This window comes from Ziziphus jujuba, chromosome 10 (genome assembly GCF_031755915.1).
Source record: "Ziziphus jujuba cultivar Dongzao chromosome 10, ASM3175591v1".
Lineage (NCBI taxonomy): Eukaryota > Viridiplantae > Streptophyta > Magnoliopsida > Rosales > Rhamnaceae > Ziziphus > Ziziphus jujuba.
The window spans coordinates 18,472,470-18,495,846 of NC_083388.1; the positions used below are offsets into that span (position 1 = coordinate 18,472,470).

Genomic DNA, 23,377 nt, shown 5'->3' on the forward strand with positions numbered 1-23,377 from the left:
TACTTAAAATAAGGATTAATATATAGTTTTTAATTTTAAATAAGTTAATATATACTTTGCAAATTCAGAACAAAAATTATTTAATAAAATTCAAAAAAAAATATATATAGTAAACTCGCTGATATACTCTATTATGGATATCATTTGGCGGGACTGACTGCAAGAAAGTGAGATAGTTTTAGTTGTATACCTAACATCTCCTAGGTAATAAATGGTTATATTATTGCAAATTAAGGATTAATATAACTTTTAGTTTTGAAAAAAAAACAAATAATATACTGTGTAAAACTGGAACAAAAATTTAATATAATTTAAGATGGAGCACTAAATTTATTTGCTTTTTATATTCTAAAAGATGGGTGCCATTTTTAATTTCATTGGGAGTTTACGAGCAAAGAAAGAGTAAGAAAATAATTAATGGTTATCCTATAAAAAACAAATGAAAAATAGGTTATATCTTTTTTTTTTTTTTTCTGGTAAAGAAAAGTAGGTTAAATCTTTGATAAGTCCCAAAAGAAAACAAAAATATATAACATGTGTATGTACGTATAACAACAATATGGAAATTAAATTTTAACCCCCAGGGATAGTTAATGTCATTTGTCCACTGTTTCTAACGCATTCGTGACCCGACCAATTAAGTGTCTTTTCAGTTTATTTAACAAAAAAATACATATAATAAGTTTTATTAATTAAAATTATATATATTTCATTTCCCTACCATCCATCTAAAAGACAAATAAATGGACCAAAAAAAAAAGAGAAATTTAATTATTCTTTTTCTTAGACCCTACATTCCTCAAATTTTATATTTTATTATTTTGTTTTATTTCAATGGTTCCTTCTATATTTAATCTTAGCTAGTTGCATGATTTGAAAAAAAGACCAAAATTTTTCTTTTGCACACATATAGGAATATACATGTTCAACATTACATGTAACGACTAAGTAGCTAGGCCTTGTTTCAACCAAAGAAACAAATACCAGAATTTGGTAGAACGACAAAAATGAAGGACTACGGTTTTCGAAACTTGACCTTTTCCTTATTCAATATTTATATACATGGTTCAACGACGTGATAAATATTCAAGATTTTAATTTTAAGTACTTTTAAATTAACTGACAATTACGTCCATGAATCCACGCAGAAACTCCCAAATTAAAAACGAATTCAACCAAATATAAAACCTTACTATTATACATTCACAAACCTTCGAATTACAAGTACGACTCAAGACACCACAACAACACACACACACACACACACACACAAAAAAAACCACAAAGCGACCTACATAATATTACTACTACCCATACCTATCAAAGGCTAAGAGTAGACAGAGTGGTAAATGTTACACGTCTATAAAAAGGACGTGCAATTACTTCATTGACACTTAGAAGACTAGAAAGAGTCAAGCTTTTTGTTAGGTTAACATTGTCACATCCACTATAATGCCAAGACTAGACCAGGCACGGACTCATCGCTTAGCTTGCTCTGCCAAACACTCTCACACTTCCCACCACCTGACCGTGACCTAATTTCCGGTGAGCTCGCCGCTCCAACACCGTTGGAGTCCTCGAAGCGCGTGACGGTAACGGAAGTGTTGTAGTATTCCCTCACCTGAGTAATTATCCCCTCATTGAGGGTCCAAGCATGAACCCATGAAACGGAGCTCCCTTGATCGTAACCTTCGACGAGGACCGTTGATCCGAATGCCACGACGGATAGAGGAACGAAAGCAAAGGACAAGTCGTCGGATGGTGAACCGGTGAGCAAGCGTTTCAAATGCCGGTGGGAGTGGGACGGCGGGCCGTGGAACCACCACTCGATGTAGGATGACAAAAAACGGTGCACCTCATTAAAACGACCGTGTTTCGAGCTCAAGGCTTCATAGAGGACCGTCAACACCTTTGTGTTGCAGTCTTCTTCTTCCTCCAGAATTTTTGCTTTGAGGTTTGCCAGTTTCCTAAGCTCTTAAAAAAGCAAGGTCGTTTTCAATAAGATATATATGTTGTTGTGGTTTTCAATAGAATTTTTTCCTTTTTTTTTTTTTTTTTTTGGGGTTGTAGAAAATGAATATATGCGTTTGTTAGAATGTGGGGGTTTATATAGGCTATTGTGGGGATGTGGTGGGTTGCATGGAAAAACAAAAAATAATAAATAATAGGGGTTTATTGATTCGTGTAGATTAACAGTCAAATACTAAGTTCCTTTTTCTGACCCCACTTTATTACAAGGGGTCAAATTAGCATTGGAAGGCTGCCCAAATATGTCCCTTCAAATAAACAAATCTATTTTTATTTGTTATGTGTGTATATAAAGCCTATCATATGTATATGGACTTTTTTTAAAGTAACTGAATTTTAAAATTTGACTATTTATCTATCTATCTATATATATAGATATATATTTAAAAACAGCTTTATATATAATTGGTGTTGTTAATTTGAAAGGAGGTGAAACATTTCATGTCAATGTTTATGGATATAATCATTAAATAATAGCGCAGGGTGCATATAATGTCGTTATAAGGTCTCGAGGCGACCGACCAACAGCTTTCTGTAATTAAGAATCTACCCAAAAAAAAGAAAAGAAAAAAAGAGCTTTCTGTAAGATTTTATTTTAATGTATTAATTCTTCACTTTCATTCCATTAAATAATTATTTATAAAAGAAGGCATAACGCATTATCACTGATTGCTTGCATTTGCCAATGACTTGATAAAATTGATGTTTCAGAATTCATCCTCTCTGTTTGTTTGTTTTGTTTTATATATCAAGTAAGAATATTCAAATTTTGAATTTTTACACTAGAAAATAATAGTTTCGCCATTTTCAAATGAATTAGTTGTTTAATATAGATGAAAAGTAAGAATATCGATGAGGTTGCATGTTTGAGTGGCAGTTAAAATTTTTGTTAACCCCACCAAAACGCTTCCATGCCCTTCAATCCTTCGAAATTAAAGGGATTGTTTGGGATGGCTTAATTACCATCCATCTTCTTTTGATTAATCCCTCCCTCTCTCCTTCCTATCAACCAAACAAATGATTTTATATGTATCTTTCTATTTTTCTATTTTCACATCACTTTCCTTCCATTTTTCCCTCCCATCAAACATAGCATTAGCAGCATATATTGGAGCAAGAATGCTGCTAGACCCTGTTAATTGAAGCTTATGGACATAGTAAATTTCAATACATTATATTTATGTAGATCCACAATAAAAAAAAGAAAATAACATGTTTCAATGCTATAATTATTTAGTAGCTAATATAATAAATGATGTGACAATATATTAATAGTTGAAAAATTAATATAAACTAGTTATAGATAATTAAACCATGATATTTACCAATATAAAAAATAACAAACTATTAGATATATATATATATATATATATAATATATTTTTAAAAAAGTTGGTCCACAGCATTATTAGGAGGAAAAAGAAAAAAAAAAAAAAAGGACAATTAGAAAAGAGGGTTTAGACCAATTTGAGGACCAGCTTTCGGTTGCTTTGTGGATGTTCCATTGTGAAAATAAAAATGGACTTGAGAACGTACACAATGAAGATTCATTAGGTGAGAGAAAGTCCTCCAATCCATAATTGATTTTACTATCAATTTAACCACCTCATCATTTAATCTATGTGAGTTGGGAGGCCCCAGAATATAAGAACAAACTTGACTTTTAGGTTTTTTAATAACAAAATTCACCCAATATCATTTGCATTACGTTCCATTACTCAATTGGATTCTACGTGTTCAATTACGGTGCGGTTCATTAGCTAATGGTGCGCTTCAAACTTTCTTAATGGGGTTTTCCATGCATTTAAATAATTAATATTATAATAAAAGTGTGATATTTTAGTAATGCTGTTGTCCTGATTATTATTTTCCATAAAACAAGACGAAAGTTTTGAGTCAGCGTCACCTTTCTGATTAGGACGACACTCAAAACATATTACGGGACCCAATATGGTAGACCTAACTAAAAGTACGACATTGATCCCGATTATTCTACCTTTGATGTGGATAGCCCAGTAAGATTCTTGGACCCCATTAGGGCCTAAACTGGAACATTGGGCTTTCAAATTCTGTGATGGGCCTACTTGTACAACCAGACCTAACCAAGAGTGAAATTGGCCCACGATTACCATTTCTCAGCAGAGTAAGCTCCATTTTTGTTCCTTAAACCTCGCAAAACCTCGGGGAGAGAGAGAGAGAGAGAGAGAGAGAGAAATGCTTCGGTCCGTTCTGAGAGGCAAATCGGCGACTGGCCTGAAATCGGCTCAGCCATGGAGTCTCTCGTGGAAGATGAATTACGCGGCGAAGAACACAAGCACCAAGTCCAACGTCAAAAAGGCCAAGAAGACTAAATCCAAAGGAGATGCTGACGCGTCGAGCGACGCCGCCGCCGCCGCCGAGAGAGATGTTGATGCGGCTCTCTTCGATGATAACGCAAGGGCTCGCCGGCTCGCTGCAGATGAGAATAATCCGGAGTTGGATGCGGGTCCCAATGGCCGACCTCTATTCACCTCCACTCCTTCACTCTCTCAGCTCACTCGCAAGGATACCTGCAGCTATTACAAGTTCAAGTATGCTCTAACGGGGTTTATATATACATATATGTATTTGTATATGTATATATGTATATGTATATGTATATATGTATTGTATAGGTACTCATGGTTACTGGAATTTAATCAAATTTCTTTCTTTTTTAATTGTTGTTTTTAAGAATGGAGGAATTGAATGAGGTATTGCCGGAGGGTTTGCCGATGGGAATGGTGAAGGAGTTCGAGGAGTCAATGCGAAGCGCTTTGCTGATTCGGCAGAGTTTTCTTGATCTTCGTGATAATTACCGTAGAATTGTGGATCCACCATTGTGGTTGCCCAGTAGTAAAGGTCTGTTAGTCATTGTATTTCTGTTTCTGTGTTTCTTTGATTTTGGAATATGTTGGTCGAAGTGGTTAAATTTGGAAAATGAAAGTATTTTTCTTGCACATTTGAGAAATGATTGAAGACCCATATTTATTCATTGGAAGCATATATCATTATCACCATCATCTGCATCCAAAGCAAGACATTTATGTAATTCAGCTAGCTATTCTATGTATTTTGACATGCATTTGAATTTCAATGAATCATAGATGATCTATGCTAAAACATTAACGGTAATATATGCTTTCACTATCTGGAGGAACCCAGATGCATTTAGATTTTGTGTTTGATCTCTCTAGGTGTAAAAATAAAAAAGCAGATGGTCTTGGATGGCCATGTTAGCTGTGGGAAGAGTATCGTGCTTGCCATGCTTGTTCACTGGGCTCGTGATGAAGGTTGGTTGGTTTTTTATGTCCCCAGAGGCTGGGAGTGGACTCATGGAGGATTTTTCTATAAAAATCCACAAACGGATCTTTGGGACACACCAGTTCAGGCTGAAAATGTTCTCAAGGTAAGATTAACTTTTATTCTATTTCTAAGGAATTTGTGGAAGACTATTAGCCTAAATTAGGATCACTATCTCTAGATTTTTCTTTTTTCGATTTCTTTCCTTTCTTGTAGGCATTTCTGCAGCTTTATCTTTGATTCATTACACTTAAGGCTAAGTTGAGAAGAATCTGCATCCTTTATCATATCGATGGTTTAAGGCCTAAAGTTAGTTGATATTGTTTATGAATGGTACTAGGAATTATATAATGCAAAATAGGAATCTGAGTGCTTATAGCCAATTTCTAGGTTTAATGGACTTATCTTGTTTACTATGGCCATGAAAACTGCAGGGTTTATTAATTATTATTATTAGTTATGCTTTTGAAATTTCTAGCTTTGGAATGATCCCAGTCCTTATCCCCTCCCTCTGCCATGTGAAAATGAAAAGAAATAAAAGACAGGAAATTCCTATTTCTATTCTTTTTCACATTTTTAAGGTCTACTGCTTCTCTCTTGTAAACTTCTTGCTATTGGTTTGTGTTTTCTTATGCGTTGTCTGTTTCCATTTCCAGGATTTTCTAAAATTTAATGAGAGCCATTTAAAAAAATTGCCGTGCCAAATACTAGATCCTATTCCACTGGGAGAGGGTGCTGGTGTTGGATGGATGAAAGATGGAATTGATTCCATGACAATGCCTGAAGGTTCAAGTCTATATGACCTGGTCGATACAGGAATTAAACACACTCATGCAGCTGTAGGAGTGGTAGTTCGTTTGCGGAAAGAATTATCACTTGTGAAAGATATCCCTGTGCTTATTGCAATTGATCAGGTAAGACAGATGTCTGGGTCAAATCCTAATATTATATAGTATTCATTAAATTTGTTCTACAGTTTTATTGTAAACTCTTCACAAGTAGCTTATTTCATACTGCTTCTTTCCCCCAGTATAATAACTGGTTTACATTCAGTGAGTACGAGGAAGCTGTAACTGTTCGTTCTACTCGTCCAATACATGCAAGGGAACTTGCTATGGTATGTATACTGTTTGTTTTATCCTTTTTTATCGTAATGACAATCCTTATCTCCTTGTGTCTTGTAAAATATTCTTAGTTTTATGTCTTTACATGAAGTTGTGGAGTCTTTCTACGAATGGAATATAGGGCATTTTCTTTCCCCCACAGGTGGTATGGGGCATCATGTTGTTTAAGTTGCTATTGATGTTAATCGTGCAAAGGAAAAACTTGGGTAACAATGTTCTTGTACTTACTGTCAGGTATTGGTTTTGAATGATATATAACAAACTAATGTGTTCTAAGTGAAAAATTCTTGCAGGTGAAAGCTTTTAGATCTATGATGCATGATGACATGATGGTGGGTGCTTTCTCTCATTCAACTGCAGTTGGAAAGCTACGTCAAGAGTTGCCTGATGTTCCTGTAGATGCTCGTGTTAATCTTCCTCGCTACACTTTAGATGAAGCAGAAACAGTTTTCTATTACTACCTTAGGTATGTTTATGGCTTCTTTCTAAGAATGTGGTGTGTTAATAGAATCATAAATTGATATTTATCTGTTTGTTTTTATGGTACTCTTAAACTGATATATATGGTCTGAATTTGAGTTAGGCAGGAAGTGTTGATGCCTTTTACTAGTTTTGGTTTGAAACAACCATCCACTAATCATGCAACATGAGATATTCAATTTGGTTTCTGAAAAACCATTAGAATATGATAAAACCTCTTTACTCAAAATATTTAGTAAGAATACTAACCAATCATTGTCAGGGATTAAAACGTTGAAATTCATGAGAACAGGCCATGTGTAGCTTATATATTCTTTTTTACATGCATGGAAGATTGCCTAATCCTCAATGCAGCCATTTTCCATATCTAAGTACTTCAGCTTTCACTCAAACATCCCAACATTTAAGATTCTACGTATCAGTGTGGTTCAGTGAATAGATATATAAATTCATATGCATAAATGTACTTCCATGAATAGATATGTCTTTGTTCCTCGTAGGAGATAGCAAAATGCTTTCCAAATTTCCTACCCTGCTCATTAGGTCTCGGATTTTCACATTGGCTTTTTTGTTTTATTTATTTATTATTTTAATGGCAGACAAAGACTATTACGTCGAGAAGCATTCTCAGAGGAGAGCTGGAAGAAGATCTATTACTTGTCTAATGGAAATGGAGCTGAGATGAGATGGTTAGCTCCTTTGATGCGGTAACATTTAGGAAGATATTCTCGATATCTTTTGATAGTTTTGAAAGAGCTTTTTGTTTTTATAGCTTCTAAAATTCATCTCCTTAATCAAATTAAATATGCTACTGTTGATTGAATACATGAAATCTGATGATGCCGGAAAAAATTGGCCAGTTTCCTTCATTCTGTGACTTTGAGTGGTTATCATTTTTATTTGGCCATCAAGTCTAAACATGATGTACCATAAATCAATCATTTCCTTGAAGTCTTTTCTTTTTATATTTTTGTTTTTGTTTGTTTATTTTTCTTTCGCCGTTTTTGTGGTGCACTCGTATAAAATTGATTCCAAAACTGGTACTACAGCCGTTATGTATAATGGCAATGCCGAATTGCTTGGAAAGCAAGGTTCTTTTCAAGGCAAAAAACAGAACGGAAACAGAAACAAAATTTTGTTATTCAATGTGTTTATGTCCCCTCTGATGCAAATACAGAAGCACAGAAGGCGGGATGAATTTCCCTTGCAGTGTATTCTAATCTATAGTATATTACCCCGGGATTTAAAAAATTTTGGAACATGAACGATCACCAAAATTAGGAGGACAGCTACCTTATTCCATATTCCTAATTCGGAAAACCTGTTTCTAAATATGCGTGGATCTAAAATTACACTTTCTTCAGATTTTACACCAGTATCAATGTTCATAATATTCAACCAAAACTCGGTAGTCAGTGTAGATCTCGACTTCAATTCATCATGCTCATGCATGCAAAACCAGCCTGTTACACATTCATAATGCCATGTCAAGTTCTGAAAACAGATTTAAGGGAGCAATTGGTGGATAAGCAATATGTTGTATTATCATGAACAATATGCCAAGCAATTCAAATAAATGCATTGCTATTAACATAACTGTAAAATATTTACTGTCAGAAGCATTTTTGTCCTGTAACTTCAAACCAAAATCAGCATACAGAACAACATGAAATACAGTTGATCATAAGAGCTGCTGACCAGCGTCAGACTTATTGCCGGAACTATTAAGCTGGTGCAGAAAGGGGCTGTCCACTGCAGCAAAAGATTTCTAATTGCTCATCAAAACGTGAAGTTTGGATTCTTGCTTCTCAAATCAAAATTCAAGGTTTTTACCAGTTGAAAATTGCTTCTTCTTTTTTTTTTTTTTTTTTTTTTTCCCCCTTTTTTCTTCAATAACCGTAAAATACACTAACGTGATTTTTTATTTAAAAAGTGATGACCTATCTCATCAGATTGCTCCAAGTATCACAGAATCCTAAATCATGAGACTTGACTACCAAACAAGTCGTAAAACAGATGGAAGTATTTAGGAGACAAGGAAAAAAGAAAAAGAAAACACTTCAAATTACACTTACAAATGGAACAGACAATTATAATATAAACAACAAATTAAGTTCAACCTCTTTTAAAATGCAGCCAATTTAAAAATTAAAATTGACAAATAAGGATCATCTGACAATAAGGATTCTATCTTGGAAGTTAGCACAATTTTAAAACCTGAAGAAAAATATGTACTTACTAGGAGCTCAGAAAAGTTCTTCACCCAAGAGTGAAATCCCAAAACTGGATGCAAGCCCAACTACAACTCCTGTCATTTCATGCGTAAAATAGTCAACATAACCAATATAAAGCATTCAGCAACCCAAAATTTCAATATCTGGCATACATGGTAGAGAGAGAGCTTACTGTGTGAATCAATCTCTACAAGGAAGCTTTTAAAGTTGGTCATGGAGGGCTCAAAACGTCTTGCATCACCAGAACTGAACGAACGCCTACTTTGCACAAGAATCCAACCTAGTTGTATTCTGGTTTTATACTCCTAAAGTTCAACATCACCAACATTTACTTCAATCGCATAAATACATGAGCTGCTTTCAAATTTGCAATATCCATGAAACCAACAACCACATCTGATATTCCGGTCAAAACTCAAAAGGGAGACTGGCACAACGGACAGGTTGATTTGTGTGATGTTGAGAACCACTTATAAAGGCAGGCTGAATGGAACTTGTGCTTGCACGTCTTGCAAGCAAGGCGAGGAAGGCTGTGGTTGGCAGTATGGATGACACTGTAACATATAGGGCACTCCTCAACACCTTCAAATTCCTTGTCAAAATTGCGCTTCCATATTCCAATAGCTTCTGCTAGAGCTCCATTCTGCATCATGCAAGTAAATCATGTTATTTGAATTCCCTTCAAACTACCAACCAATTCCAAGACCGTCTCTATATTTACACTCTTTAATTAGATGCAGTTTTTTTATTCATTGCTGCTCTGCAGAAAGCTCAACAAAACTCCTCCTCCTGTTGGAATTGGCTAGAGATTATTTATTTACAGGCAGTACAGCTCATGTTGGATCAAATGACCCAACTAAGTCTCAATTTCTGCTTCATATAGTCATCATGGTCAAATGAGGACTCGTGATAGCATCAAGCATTAAGAAAAAAAATGTCCTCAACCTTCAACATTAGGAATGAGATGACAGTATGCATAAAATAAATCATAGGTTTAATTGTATTTAAGTACCTGATTGCGGACAAAAGACATCATAGACATCAACCATTTCCTCTGCTTCACTTCACTAATCCCAAGGCTCCTTGTACAATCAACATCCACAGGTCGTAATGGGTATGATGCAGGAAGATGAATAACTAGATCCATCCCTGTCTCATCCTTTGTATAAGTAGCAACGACCTCATTAGCTGATTTGCTTACGCTAATTGCAAAATTCTCATCAACAAATTTGTTTTTCTTAATCTGCATAGCAAACAAAATTTCATACCTGCATCAGTTAGAATACCTTTAAAGCTTCCTAGCATAATCAATAATCAGAATTGAGAGAAAATTTTGTTATTAGAAAAATGGACTACATATAACAGCTAGAAAACAACTGAAACTCACAGAATTTAGGTGCAGCAAGTTTGAAAACCAGAAAAAAGTTTATAGTACACACCTGAGCTAATTCATTTGCAATGAGAGGCGGGCTGCACCATGCTCTAGTGAAGGATTCAATTCCAGATGATATAGAACGGTCACGCAGACTGCTGAACCATTCTCTCACATAAGCAGGGAGAATACGAAGCATCAAACCGAATATTGCTCCAGCAAGTGAAGCCATTTTCATTGGGTCAGCAGGCCAAAGAGATTCCACAGAAAACAATAATGAACCTGTTGTAATGGCACGAGTTGCTGCAACTGCAGCTTCTGGTAGGCCCACTGGAAGCTCTACATCTTTCTTCTTAAGATTATGTGCCATGCACAATTCTACAGGAATATGTTGGAAAAGGCAATCCAATATCACTGACTTTGAAGAATCTTGTATATACTGGACTAGTCTTTCCCTTGCAGGTGATGATGATGGTAACGACCACAAATGTGACAGCAACAAAGACCAGGCAAGGAAGACATTTACCTGTAAATTTGAAGGGCATACTAAAATATGAAGCTATCATAAACAGCCAGTAAATACAAAACTCAAACAAAGATTTAAGATGAAGCAACAGAGTTACAAAAGAATGAATTAACTAATGAATCAAGAACATTTACCCGTTGTTGTGCCACCAAATCCATTTCAAGCACTTCATAAGGTAGCTTCTCAATCATGCAAGATATCTCCTCTTTCAGATGGAAGCTGGATTCTGTTGACATATCAAGAGAGCAAGAATCCTTTTCCCTGCAAATATCACCATCCAGGTAGGTTTTCTCCTCTCCAACAATAGCCAGCTGTGTAACAGGTTCAGTTGAAAGAACAACATAAGCGGCAAACTGCAATGAAGACACAGGTTTTGAAGAAAATAGGATGGCGTACAAAGAGCTAATGGGCCCTTTGCTCAGGCCCCAAAATTCTACCGACTTTACTGCTCTATCTCTAGCATTTGTTGAAGAGTTAACAACATTTGAGGCCACTAATTCCCAAAAATGGAGATGGTCAAATCGAGATGAAGATATAATACATGCAGCTTCATGACAACAGGAGCTTGCAATAGCCTCGGCAATGCCAGTGCAAAAGAACAATCTGAGAATACCCTCTAGGATCCGATCTTTGATGGGGTCCCATCTTTCTGTTCCTAGAGGGTTTTCGTTTCCTGCATCTTCCACTTGTTCAAGTCCAAAAGGTCCACAACATAGAGAAAATGCTAACAGGGAATTTTGAGCAATAATAAAAGGAAAAGGGTCTGAAATGAAAGTAATTTGCTCAAGGATTTTGAAGGTAACATCAAGATTAGGGGAAATAATGCTGTTACTGATGGCATCATTCACATTCTCGGCAATTTCCTCCATAATTACCACTGCTGATTGAATCCAACGCCTCAGCTGAGATAACACAAAATCCCAGTCTTCCTCATTAAATTCTTTCCAGCAATACCCGATTGCAACTACCATTAGTTTTGATAGCAACAACTCCACCACCTGTGGCAGATCAGCTGTAGTTAATGTCCCAACACCAAGTCTCTGCTTGCGAAATAATTCAAGGAGACGTGTTCTCTCCAGAGGGCTAATCACTCTGTCAAGTTTCACAGCTTGCATACCCCCTATTGCACTGAAAGGATAGCAACTTATAACCAACTGAAACCAATCTTCCATATCTACAAAACAAATCAAATAGAATTCTTACATATCATAAATTAATAAAAATAACAACTTCTAACCAACTGAAACCCATCTTCCATATCTACAAAACAAATCAAATAAAATTATTACATATCATAAACTAATAAAATAACAACTTCTAACCAACTGAAACCCATCTTCCATATCTACGAAACAAATCAAATAGAATTATTCATACCATAACATGTAAAATCATAAATTAATAAAAATAACTTGTTAGCACAACCACCAATTACTGTTCATTACAATTGGTACACAAACAGTACAGGGCCCTTCAGTTGATGTCCCCAAGTGGGACACAGTCTAGGTCAAACAGTTGAAAGTTACAATCCAAATATGAATGTTTGAAAATTTATTCCTTACTGACTTCAAAAATGTGTAATTACCTTGTCCTGTTTGCCACATGATCAAAGGTGGGAGTAACAGAGTTCTTTGGAGCCACCCTATAACAATGTCTTCCATATGATTTTCACCTGAAGAATCAGGTCCAGATTCTCCACCAGTTTCAACAGATTTGATGCTTCTTTGACATAAAGGCCGAACAAGAACATTAATAATAGGAGGAAGAATACTTAAACAGTTTCTATTTATTGTTTCACCAATATAAAGTTTATTTAGAAGCAGTTCAAACAACGTCTTAGCTTTGTCTGTTTCCCAAATATTATCTTTAAACATAGTTGTAAGGAAAGATACAAGAGCCCTCAAGAAAGGTTCTTTGATATCCTCCAATTCATCACTTGAAGAAGGCAACACAGAACTTTGCGCACCACATCCTCCATGCACTAGAGCACCATCAAATAAAATTTTAAAAGTGGAATCTACCAAGCTCTCTTGAGTAGGGTAACTCCTACTCTTTGCAAATGCACTGAGCAAAGGTAAGAAAGAAGCTACAGCACTGCCGCCTGGCCATCTCCATGTGCACAACATTTCAGCAGCCAGCCAAGCATGAGTAACCTCTTCATATGTTGTTTCCTTAGAAGGAGATTGAGTATGCTTACCATAACCAGTAAGAACCCTATCAATCCCAATTCTTGCTATAAGCTTGTCAATGAATGAAACAAATTTACAATTTCCAGAATCCTGCATTTACCATGAAATTGGAATTTATAAGTAATTCAGCTCTGAATATGAAGACTAATGAATATAATCAATAAAATGTTCCATAGTACCAACTATACACCCATTCAGCAGTACACGGACTGCTTAAACAAGTTAGTGTATCTTTTCTTGGAACATGCAAAAAATAAACTACATATCAATTGTCTCCTCATTGGCCTGCATATATCTTTTCTAAAACTAAGCGGAGTAAGCTAAAATATACAACACAGTTATAACCAAAGCACATCGTTCACTTTTGGGTTTCTCATGGCAGTGCAATGTCCAAAACCCTCAAAGCAAGTTCAACCACAAAGCCAAAGTTGATCACTTAAAATTTTCAATACATCATTAAAATCACAATTATGCAATATGTTAATTTAATTTTATCAGATAAACTGAAGACTATGACAAAGTAGAATCAATAAACAATTCTATTAATCAAAGTTATCAACTCACATTGGCAGCAGTAGATACATCTCTGAAAGCAAATTGATCTTTGCTGCTAAAATCTGGAATTACCCAAGAAGGCCATGTGTCACCCTCACAAAGAAGTTGGTCTAACAGATCTTGTTCCTCATGCTGATCCTGACAAACGCAACTGAAAACTTCAAGCATCCACAGGCTGCACAAAGCAGTGCTTTTCTCCACGTTTAGTTTATTTTCATTGAAGATGGCAGATCTAATGCACTTCACCAGGATACTCCCCAATCTCTTTCGATTGTGTAAGCTTAGGCTCTTCCAAAACTGATTACTTATCTTACAGTGAAAAGCATGCACTGATTCACCGAAATCTAGTCTAGCCTTAGTTTCTATCGTTTCCTCACCATAAAGGGCATCATTGTACAATGTTCCCATGCCATAGTCCCAGTCAATAACAAAAATTGCAGCTAAAATACTTGACACTAGGTCACTTTCCTCACCAAGTTCCTTCAAAGAAAAGAAGCTATCATCAAGTATTTCAAGCGAAAACTCAACCATCTCAGACAGATTAACAGATCTTGTAAACTCAAGCTCAAAGTTGATTGATCCAGCAGTCAACAAAGAACATGCATTTCTAACCCAAGTAAATGAAGATTCCATAATAAAAGAAAATAAATTCTTCAAAATCTCCTGAAAAATCAGGACTATTGCATCCCTAGACACAAATGAAGTTTGATCACCTTCGGTTGAACCACCAAGAATGGAACTGCAAACAAGGGAGAGAGTATGATCAAGGTTTGTGATAATCAAAATAAATCACCCAAATTACTAATTCATAGTGATATCAGCACTTGAAGTAAACTGGTTGAATGCATAATCAGTTATCCTCACCAGCTACGGAAAAATAAATCTCAGTTGAGTTTCAGAAAATAACAATTGGCAGAACAGTTTTTTTTTTTTTTTTCAAACGGGAATTTAGTCAAGCCCATTCAAGGTATTCCTATCTGATTGATTCTTGCAGCCTACATATTATTTATCCTCATCAGCTATGAAAAAGTAGTCACAAAATCAAAATAATCTTTTAGACTGCCATCAAGTCACAAAAGCTTTTTCATAGGTAGATCCACCTCTGTTACATGGACATACAACTGTGTATAAACTAGGACAGGTGACGTCATGCCATGGTTATCAACAAACATGCTATTTGAAAACAATGGGGTGGTTGTTTCATTTTTACAGGTGTCAGATATATTATATGTCAGTATTGATTTGATGTACATGGTTGGGCTCACTTCTTACAGGACAAAAATGGAAACTCTAAAAATTGATGGTAGCTCAACATTCTATTAAAAACTTAGTTGTCTATAGGGTCTTGAGTCTGATCTTGCTAACCTATTTCACTTAATTTATTGCACTACATGTGTAAGCCTCACTTTTGTACGGTTATTGGAGTGGCTAACACGTGAGAGAGGGAATTTTAAATATAATTTGTGTTGGCATAATGTACATAGAAGGTTCACTTCTTATCAAATTAAGCTTTCTGATCGATAGTAACTTAACAATAGGAACTATTAGTTCTCAAATAGGATAGGATTGACCAGTAAAATTCAGAATTGAGCATGAGTTTTTTGAACTTATTCTATCTGAAATAGATCATGTCTGAGCTTTCAATTCACTTACTGCATGAATTGAGCATTAGAAGTTCTGAAGGGAAGAGGGGAACAAGCAATGGCAACAGCAGCTGAATCTAGAAGCTCATGATGCCAGTGGGCTGGGTTGGTACCAGTCTGGTGTCTGGAATCTTTTGCCACCTTCCTTTGTGTAATTTCATTCCTTGCTTTCTCTAAAAGCATTGCCAGCATGGTTATGCGGTCAGAGTCTTGAGACTGAGGTAGTGGTCCAGAACCTTCAGGCTTTATAGCATATGTAATAACAGCACACCACTGCTCAGAGAAGTATTCATCATCAAGCAATGCAAGCAGCAGATGTAGTCGAGCACTTGCAGAGCAATTGTTACCGTGCAAACACCAAGGAACAAAAGTTTCCTTGAATATTTGCAAGAATTTATCTGCCTCCAACTGTTTATCCCCTCCATCATCAGAAGAATCTACCATGGGACACCCTTTACTCCGAATAAAAAGTTCTTTAACTATCTTGCGAGGTCCAAATACAGAAACAGCAACTGACAGTACTCTCACACTATCTGGTGAATTCTGAGGTCAAAAAGACAATTAAATGAATAAATACCTAAACTGCTTAGTTTATACACATATAATGTAAATCACGCAAAGCAATAGCTTACTGAAGACTCCACATAATTGGATAACTCCAACCACCAAAATAAATCTACATCAACCATAAGGAGTTTGTGTTAGAGCTACTTACCAGTGATCTTATCATTGGGAAAGACTTGGCCAACATTGGTCCCACTAAATAAACCAAAGGCCAGTTTTCACCTTTTTGCATCGCATGTTGCCCCATTAACAAAATAAATTGGTTGACCTGCTTTATCTTTTCAGTTTTTCTTTCCACATTCTCAGCATGCTGAAACAAACCCAGGCAATTTTCCTGAAATTCTGTGCAGAAGCTAGACAGCAAATCATGCTCCAGCCAAAAAATGCCTGAAAGGATGTTGATTATGCATTTTCCCAACTCTTGTGAGTAGCTTAATGGATATCTGATATTAGATGGTTCTGCTGTCTTCCCGTTAAAGGATAAACTGCTGTCCTCGGATGAATCCACAGATAATCCAGAAGAGACTCTATCTGGTTTTTTCAAGGAAACAGAGAAGAGATAGTCTTTCCACAAAATCTTAACTAGAACACTGTCAATAACAGTGACTCGAAAATGATGCATGGAATCCACCCCATCACAAAATCTGATATATATATATATATATAACAAAAAAAAAAAAAAATTTAAACAAGAATGAGTAAAACACTTAACATAGAGCAAAGGAATGAAAACCAAAAATTTAAAGTGGACCGAAGAACTCCAAATAGACAAGCAACTTGAAACGGCAGAACAGAGCCCCTACCTTGATGCATTTTGTAATCCCCAAATAAAGCATTCTTTGAATGCCACGAAAAATGCCAGCCTATCAGCATTTGAGAAATGGGACGGGCTTCCTGCCCAAAAGTTCTGGAAAAAGTCAAGAAAAAATTTCTCTCCCACTATTGCTTTAGGTGGCACACAGTCTAAGAATAGAACCAATGCCGGATAAGAAACTTGCTGAGATCCAAAGCAACCATTTCTAAGAAAATGCCAAAACCGATTTAGTATAACTTTCTGAACATTCAAGGAAGTCCAACTCTCAGGAAATTTTTTAGAAAAGAGCAAGATCACATCCCACATTGATGAATGACAAGCAGGTTCCTTCTCTTGAAATGCACCAAGTACCATGCCAGCAATAGTTTTCTTGTTTCCTTCATCAAAAGCATTAGGAATGTTCTTAATGAAACTCCTTAACACTGAATATGTAGCTGAGCGAACAGCAGTGCTTTGATATTTCAGAAAGTCAGAAAAAAACTTATGAGCAGCGAACAACTTTTCAGCAAAAGATATAGCAACTGCCCTAGCCTTTGAAGCATGTTTAGGTGGAGCAGTTGTGCTATCCAACCCAGGACTCTCTGGTTGCATGCCAACCAACACATCAAGGAGTGTAGCCAATGCCAACAATGATGAAGATATCACCTGCAATCCAAGATAATAAGAAACAAACAATGGAGAGGAGACAATTCTGTGGCAAATGCAAATAATAACTTGCAAAGCCAAAACAGTTTTGGATATGAAGTGATCAGTGTAGTGAAGACAAGGTCGCAAGTAATAACATACAGATTTTATAGGGCAGAAATCTAACATATCCTACACGAATACGTTGTTATAGTGTAGAATTATAATAAACATGTTAATATTCTTTGATTAGCTACCAGAAAAATTTATTTTCATGCTTATCTCCTTACAAACTGACAAAACAGGAACGACAATTAGATGAAGTATAAATATCAAATTCACCCCTATCATGTTTAGCTGCTCTTTCAAGCAGATTAAAGAATAAAATCAATATAGATAACTTCATTATATTAAAATTTAGGTGTAAAAATTAAGTTTCAGAATAAATTTCTTAATGTGAGAGATGAAAACAGATACATAAATGAACCTGAAGTTAAAATGAACATTCGAGACCAAAACTGAAGAAGTCATGTGAGACAATGACAGTGCATTGCAAATGATACAAGTGAAGAAAGACAATAATGTCTGGCAAGAGAGAGATTAACTTTTACACATAAAAGGCAAATGTAATTTTCCTACTATTCCTTGAATAAGAGAGATGAAAATTCCTTAACAGAATTAAACTAGTATGATTACCAGGCAGATGAAGCCAATCAAAAAACAATTATGATGCAGATGAAAAATAACACATTTGAATTGCATACTTGTTGGTGCATCTCTTCTAATTCATCCAAAGCAACGGCTTTATCAGACAAGTCTTCCGGCCTGAGCTTTAGGTTTTCTTCCAGATAGATAAGAATCTCTGTTGTACATAGAACTAAAGCATCAAGTCTCTTTTCCTGGGCTGGAAAAGCTGTCTGTTGTTGACATTGGACACTATGGTTAAAACTTGAATCAAACAAACAAAAATATGGATAAACTGCACTTTTAGTTTATCAGACTGTTTAAGCTTATCTAGTGTACAGAAACAATTTTCAAAGTCCAAAGAACTAAATTATATCATGAAACAAATAAAAAGCCATTAAATGTGGGAATAATCATTAAAATTAGTTTAAACTGAGTGAATATAACCTTGTGATGGCTTTCTTTTTAGTATAAAAAAACTAACACAGAAAATTTAAGAGAGATGTAAAATACAGAAAATTTTCACTGTAAATATTTTCCTATAAACACTTAACAATCCTTAGGGAAAAAAGGATTAGGTAAACTAAAGCCATATTGCTTCAGGACAGCAGCATGGGCAAAATAAGACCCTTGACATTTTATTTTCTCATTCAACAAGTTGAAGAAGAAGAGCCATATTAATGGAACTTATTTCCATTAGCAACACTGCTTTGCCACCATTTTGGGCAGATATTCATTAACAGCATCCATATTAAGCTTGATTGAATAGTTTACTAATATATCACAAAATCAAAACCTGTAATGAGCGCTTAGCAGCTTGAGAAACTTCAGAAACTGGATCGAATTGAGAAAACCACCATGGTCCCATTAAAGACTTCAGATGTGGAGCTATATCTCTCCTGGGAGAAGAATGTAAAAGTATACATACGAGATTAGCATATTTCGGTGAAAGGCAGTACAGTTACTGAAACATAATGAGTGCTGATACACATACAAGTTTCCAGTCAATTATCATAAAAAAGGAGAATTAGTGAAATTTATAAAAGCTAGCATAAAAAAGGAGAATTAGTAAATTTATAAAAGCTAATATTCAGCTTGTACAAGCAACCACTATATAAACATAAGCAGAATTTTTCACTACATACATATTTTAAAAAATTGAAGACAAGGGATAAAAGAAATCAAACACTCACAAAGATAATCACAAATATAGGTAAAGTAAACTTGCAAGGTTGCGTAAAGACATCACAACATACAGATATATTAGCATCTATAGAACCATCAGTGTTTCTCTTTAACAATCAGAATGGACCAATCAAATTAGTCTGTTCGTTTGCAAGAGATACTGCTCACCCACGGGAGCAGCTTATCCCTCAGCAAAAGAAATTGCTACAAACAAGCAAAACAAAATGAAATGCAAAAAATTGTACAAACATAAAGATCACAAAAAATAAAACAAAAAAATTTATATTAAATTCACATATGTAAAAACGGCAAGTAATGGAATAAAAAAGAAAAAAATCCACACATATGTATACAGTACAGAAGAGGAGTTCAAACCCGACAACAATAACAAGATTGGCCATTGTGTCATGAGTTGCTCGCCGAACTTCCCTATTGTAGTCCACCAAGAGCCTTTTGTATTCAAACGCCTAAGAAAGGGAGAATTATGTAAGTCTAAAAATAAATGAAAAAGTTGCAAAAAATTACAAGATCATATTACAACCAACCAACCATGAAGCAAGACAAATGGTGTTGTGAAGTTCATCGCATCAGTAATTAATAATATATAATATTCAAATAAAGCAATCTCATAAAACGAGCTCTAAAATTCAGACTAGCAATAATCTAAACAATGCTTTTACTTTATTGACAATGTAGTGGCCATCTAGTTCTAGAACTCCAAAGAGGAAACTGCAGTCTACAAATGCAATTCTGACACCTTCATCACTTGTAATAGTAATTTAGTAAGAACACGAAGACAAAAAATTCCAGCCATAAGCAAGCTCAATGACTCCCACACAAACAAGAAGGAAACATGGAGTCCAAGAACTGGAAAGAATTGGACGCTTTAACCAAATTCAAGTTTGAAAAGCCTAAAAGCACAAGTAGCTCAGCATGGGAGGAAAGGAAAATCGGCTGCTTAAGCTCCTTCCCCGATATTCCAACATCACACTAACCACCATAGTGCGTCTTCACCCAGTTATCCATTGTCATCATCTCTAGTTTGCTCCTAGGTTTAGATAATGCTTAGGTTGGTTTAGAAAGGACCTTAAGGCCATTTAAGGGATATTTCTTAGCCACTGAACAAGTCATGCTTCGCTTGAATGTGAAGTAAAGCGTGCTAAATGACTAGACTTTTATGTGAACTTTTTCATATGGGCGTACATGTTTGAAAAACACTTGAACATAATAATGGCTAGGCATTGAACACAAAGTACCAATACAATTAGAGGCACAATTTGATAGGGGGATTTTATTTTTACCTATAATGGCATAATTGATTAAAAGTATGTTAGTATATCTAATTAATTGATTAAAAGTATATTAGTATATTTAATCCATGAGAAAAAATCAGCACTATTAAATTGACAATAACGACTAAAAGAGAAACTATGGACGTGTCCACCTCAAATTTGGAAATCAAATGAATATGTCAGTAGTATGCAACTAAATAGAGATGTTAGGAACTGGCAAACAATAACAGAGTAAACAGAATCTGAGAAACTAAAAATGCAATTAATAAGTAAAAGTAATAACAAATGCCGCCCAAGTTGCAAATTCCATCAACCTACATAAGGTACAAAAATGCGAGTAGCTCATTCCACTATTTTTCTATGTTCTTTTTTGTCTCTTTAAGCTACCTACTGTTAAACTTGTGTCTGATTTGAAACTTACTATAATATCTATCACCTGTTTCTTTTAAATAATATGAAAAATAAAATTGATTAACTAAGGGGAGAAGGGAAAGAGGAAAAAGAGATCCATTCCAACTGTAAGTTCAGAGATTATATAAGAAGAGCAAATAAAATGCATCTGACCTGAAAATAGTGACAGTTATAATATATGTATATATGGAAAGCCAAGAAACCATACCCATTGCGGAATGATTGATACCAAATCCTTCCCAGACTTTTCCTTGAACAGTGTAGATAGGGATGCCAATGCTTTAAGCTGTTGAAGAGCCGCAATCAAAAGAATTCTTATCATCACAAGTTAATTACAAAGCAAAGCAATGGAAAGCATGGTTCAAGAACAAGTGAAAACACAATATACACAAACACAAACAAAGTAGAAGTAGTAACTCTCAGAGGCTGGCATATAGAATCGACTCAAAGCTAAAGAATACACCACTAAAAAGCCAGAGTCCCTTGCTTCACCAAACTTATAACCCTTCTTTCACCATACAGAACTCCAATATTGTAAAAAAAGGATTAAGATCTCACAAGAAAATAGTGTCAAATCCCAAATATATGTCAAATCATAACAATTTATATTGTTGATTTCCACAAGAATTATTTTCACTGTCCAATATGGCCAAGTCACCTTTTAGGAACATGTGAAACAATCCATACCCAAAATCAACCAGCCCCCTCCCACCCTTTTGGTGGGTTTCCTAAACATAACAATTACAGAGTCATGATCACTTGGAAACTAGCACCAGCCAGTGCAAGCACCATCATTAGATCCAAAAATTCAGCTAAAATAAAGGCTCTAACAGGACACTTGCCACATAACTGAAACAGCGGCAGTATTATGAGTATTGCATGATAGATAAGCTTCAGCACTAACTTATATTATCTATAGACATTTTGGTTACAGTTAGATGCCAAAGTGGTGACATAACTCATTTGAAGTAATCAGACCAACTACAGGATTAAGAATGCACTAACTTCTTTTTCGATGAATGGTCACTAAAATTTCTAGGATTCTTGCAGAAAAGGGAGTAATCAAAAGGTAAATTCATGCTATATTGTATTAAAATACAATGACGTTCAACAATGCATTATCTAAATATATGTAAACAAGGCAGCTAATCTTCCTCATTTGGTAAAGCAACTCTCAAGAAGTTAAGTTTACCAACCAAAATAAATAAATAAATAAAAATAGCGTCAAGAGTTACAAAACACGAATGCTGAAACATAAATAAGAGAAAAGATTACCTTGGTGATGGGATCTTTTCTAGCAAGCCTCTTTAAATGCACAGCTACTTCACTATCAATATCCTGCATAACACCACAAATCAAAATTCATACACCATTTCAAAATTAAGAACAAAAACCCTTCACAACCAATTCAACAATCAAATACCAATGCACATATTACAAACATATACACCGCAATTTCACTGCTTTCTTACCATTTCTCGAACCATTTAACAACAAAAGAATTCAAATTCGTACATTGATGGTTCATTAATTGAACCAAATTTCTACGCCGTGAACTTAAAAAGAACCAAAAAAAAAATAAATAAATAAAATACCGAAAAGGGCGTTGAATCCTCGGCAGTGGTCGAAGAATCGAGACGTGAGCTACCAACATAGCCGCCGAATCCCACCGTTGCAGTAGAACCAGACGGCAAGAGCGACGCCGCCAGACTACACAATCATTGGAACATATTCATACATATATATATATATATATATATATATATCAAATTCAATAAAAATAAATAAATAAATAAAGTTGTTCGAAAAATATACCTGCTGCTAGAAGCGCGTGACTTGCTCCGGGCTCCATCGCCTTTTTGCTTGCCCATAGCAAACGACACCGTTTGGCGGAACGAGAATTGAGAAAGTTTCAGAAAGAGTTTACGAGTTTATAACCCGCTCGATCAGACTTAGAAGAAGAAAGTTTCGTTTTTTATTTATTTATTTATATATATATATATATATATTTTTAATTTGTTAGGTTGGAAAAACGAAACCTCTTCTGAGTTTGCTCGGCTAGATGTCCGTTTGTCTGTGTCACTTCAGCTTCTACAGGCCTGACGAGGCACAGACGACGGCATTTGTCGATTACCAGCAACCGAAGGGTATATACGGAAATTTATAAGAATATAATGGCATTTTTGTCAAAGCGTGCCTGTTTAACCTCCTTGACTCATAACACTGTGTGTTCAATGACAAGTGATCAATTGGTTCATGACCAAACGGTGTCTTGTCATAACCGAATTTTTTAGCTCCCCTGCTAATAATTAACCATTTCTATCTTTTTACT

General features: G+C 35.3%; 3 protein-coding genes across 4 annotated transcripts; 1 reads left to right on the forward strand and 2 right to left on the reverse strand.

Annotated features, from left to right (window-relative positions):
- Positions 1 to 1,296: 1,296 nt before the first annotated feature.
- On the reverse strand, positions 1,297 to 4,181 carry LOC112490643 (uncharacterized). Its single transcript, XM_048468697.2, has 3 exons — positions 4,112 to 4,181; positions 3,089 to 3,160; positions 1,297 to 1,974 (listed from the first exon to the last, which is right to left on the reverse strand). Exons 1-3 carry the CDS (start codon positions 4,179 to 4,181, stop codon positions 1,448 to 1,450), a joined length of 669 nt encoding a protein of 222 aa, XP_048324654.1. The 3' UTR covers positions 1,297 to 1,447.
- A 2-nt stretch (positions 4,182 to 4,183) lies between these two features.
- On the forward strand, positions 4,184 to 7,917 carry LOC107411614 (uncharacterized). 2 transcript variants are annotated; one of them, XM_048468486.2, is made up of 7 exons: positions 4,186 to 4,597; positions 4,741 to 4,907; positions 5,243 to 5,454; positions 6,005 to 6,262; positions 6,379 to 6,465; positions 6,766 to 6,938; positions 7,552 to 7,917. In XM_048468486.2, exons 1-7 carry the CDS (start codon positions 4,242 to 4,244, stop codon positions 7,661 to 7,663), a joined length of 1,365 nt encoding a protein of 454 aa, XP_048324443.2. In that variant the 5' UTR covers positions 4,186 to 4,241; the 3' UTR covers positions 7,664 to 7,917. The 2 variants fall into 2 exon arrangements, with proteins under 2 accessions (XP_048324444.2, XP_048324443.2); XM_048468487.2 differs by lacking the exons at positions 6,766 to 6,938; positions 7,552 to 7,917 and adding an exon at positions 6,564 to 6,715 and having other exon boundaries at positions 4,184 to 4,597.
- Positions 7,918 to 8,070: 153 nt separating this feature from the next.
- LOC107411631 (E3 ubiquitin-protein ligase listerin) lies at positions 8,071 to 23,353 on the reverse strand. Its single transcript, XM_048468478.2, has 18 exons — positions 22,861 to 23,353; positions 22,641 to 22,755; positions 22,321 to 22,383; positions 21,254 to 21,331; positions 19,718 to 19,809; positions 18,954 to 19,056; positions 18,238 to 18,390; positions 16,839 to 17,494; positions 16,187 to 16,679; positions 15,482 to 16,014; positions 13,838 to 14,567; positions 12,670 to 13,363; positions 11,219 to 12,258; positions 10,626 to 11,084; positions 10,199 to 10,429; positions 9,359 to 9,829; positions 9,192 to 9,260; positions 8,071 to 8,415 (listed from the first exon to the last, which is right to left on the reverse strand). Exons 1-16 carry the CDS (start codon positions 22,914 to 22,916, stop codon positions 9,602 to 9,604), a joined length of 5,724 nt encoding a protein of 1,907 aa, XP_048324435.2. The 5' UTR covers positions 22,917 to 23,353; the 3' UTR covers positions 8,071 to 8,415; positions 9,192 to 9,260; positions 9,359 to 9,601.
- Positions 23,354 to 23,377: the final 24 nt, after the last annotated feature.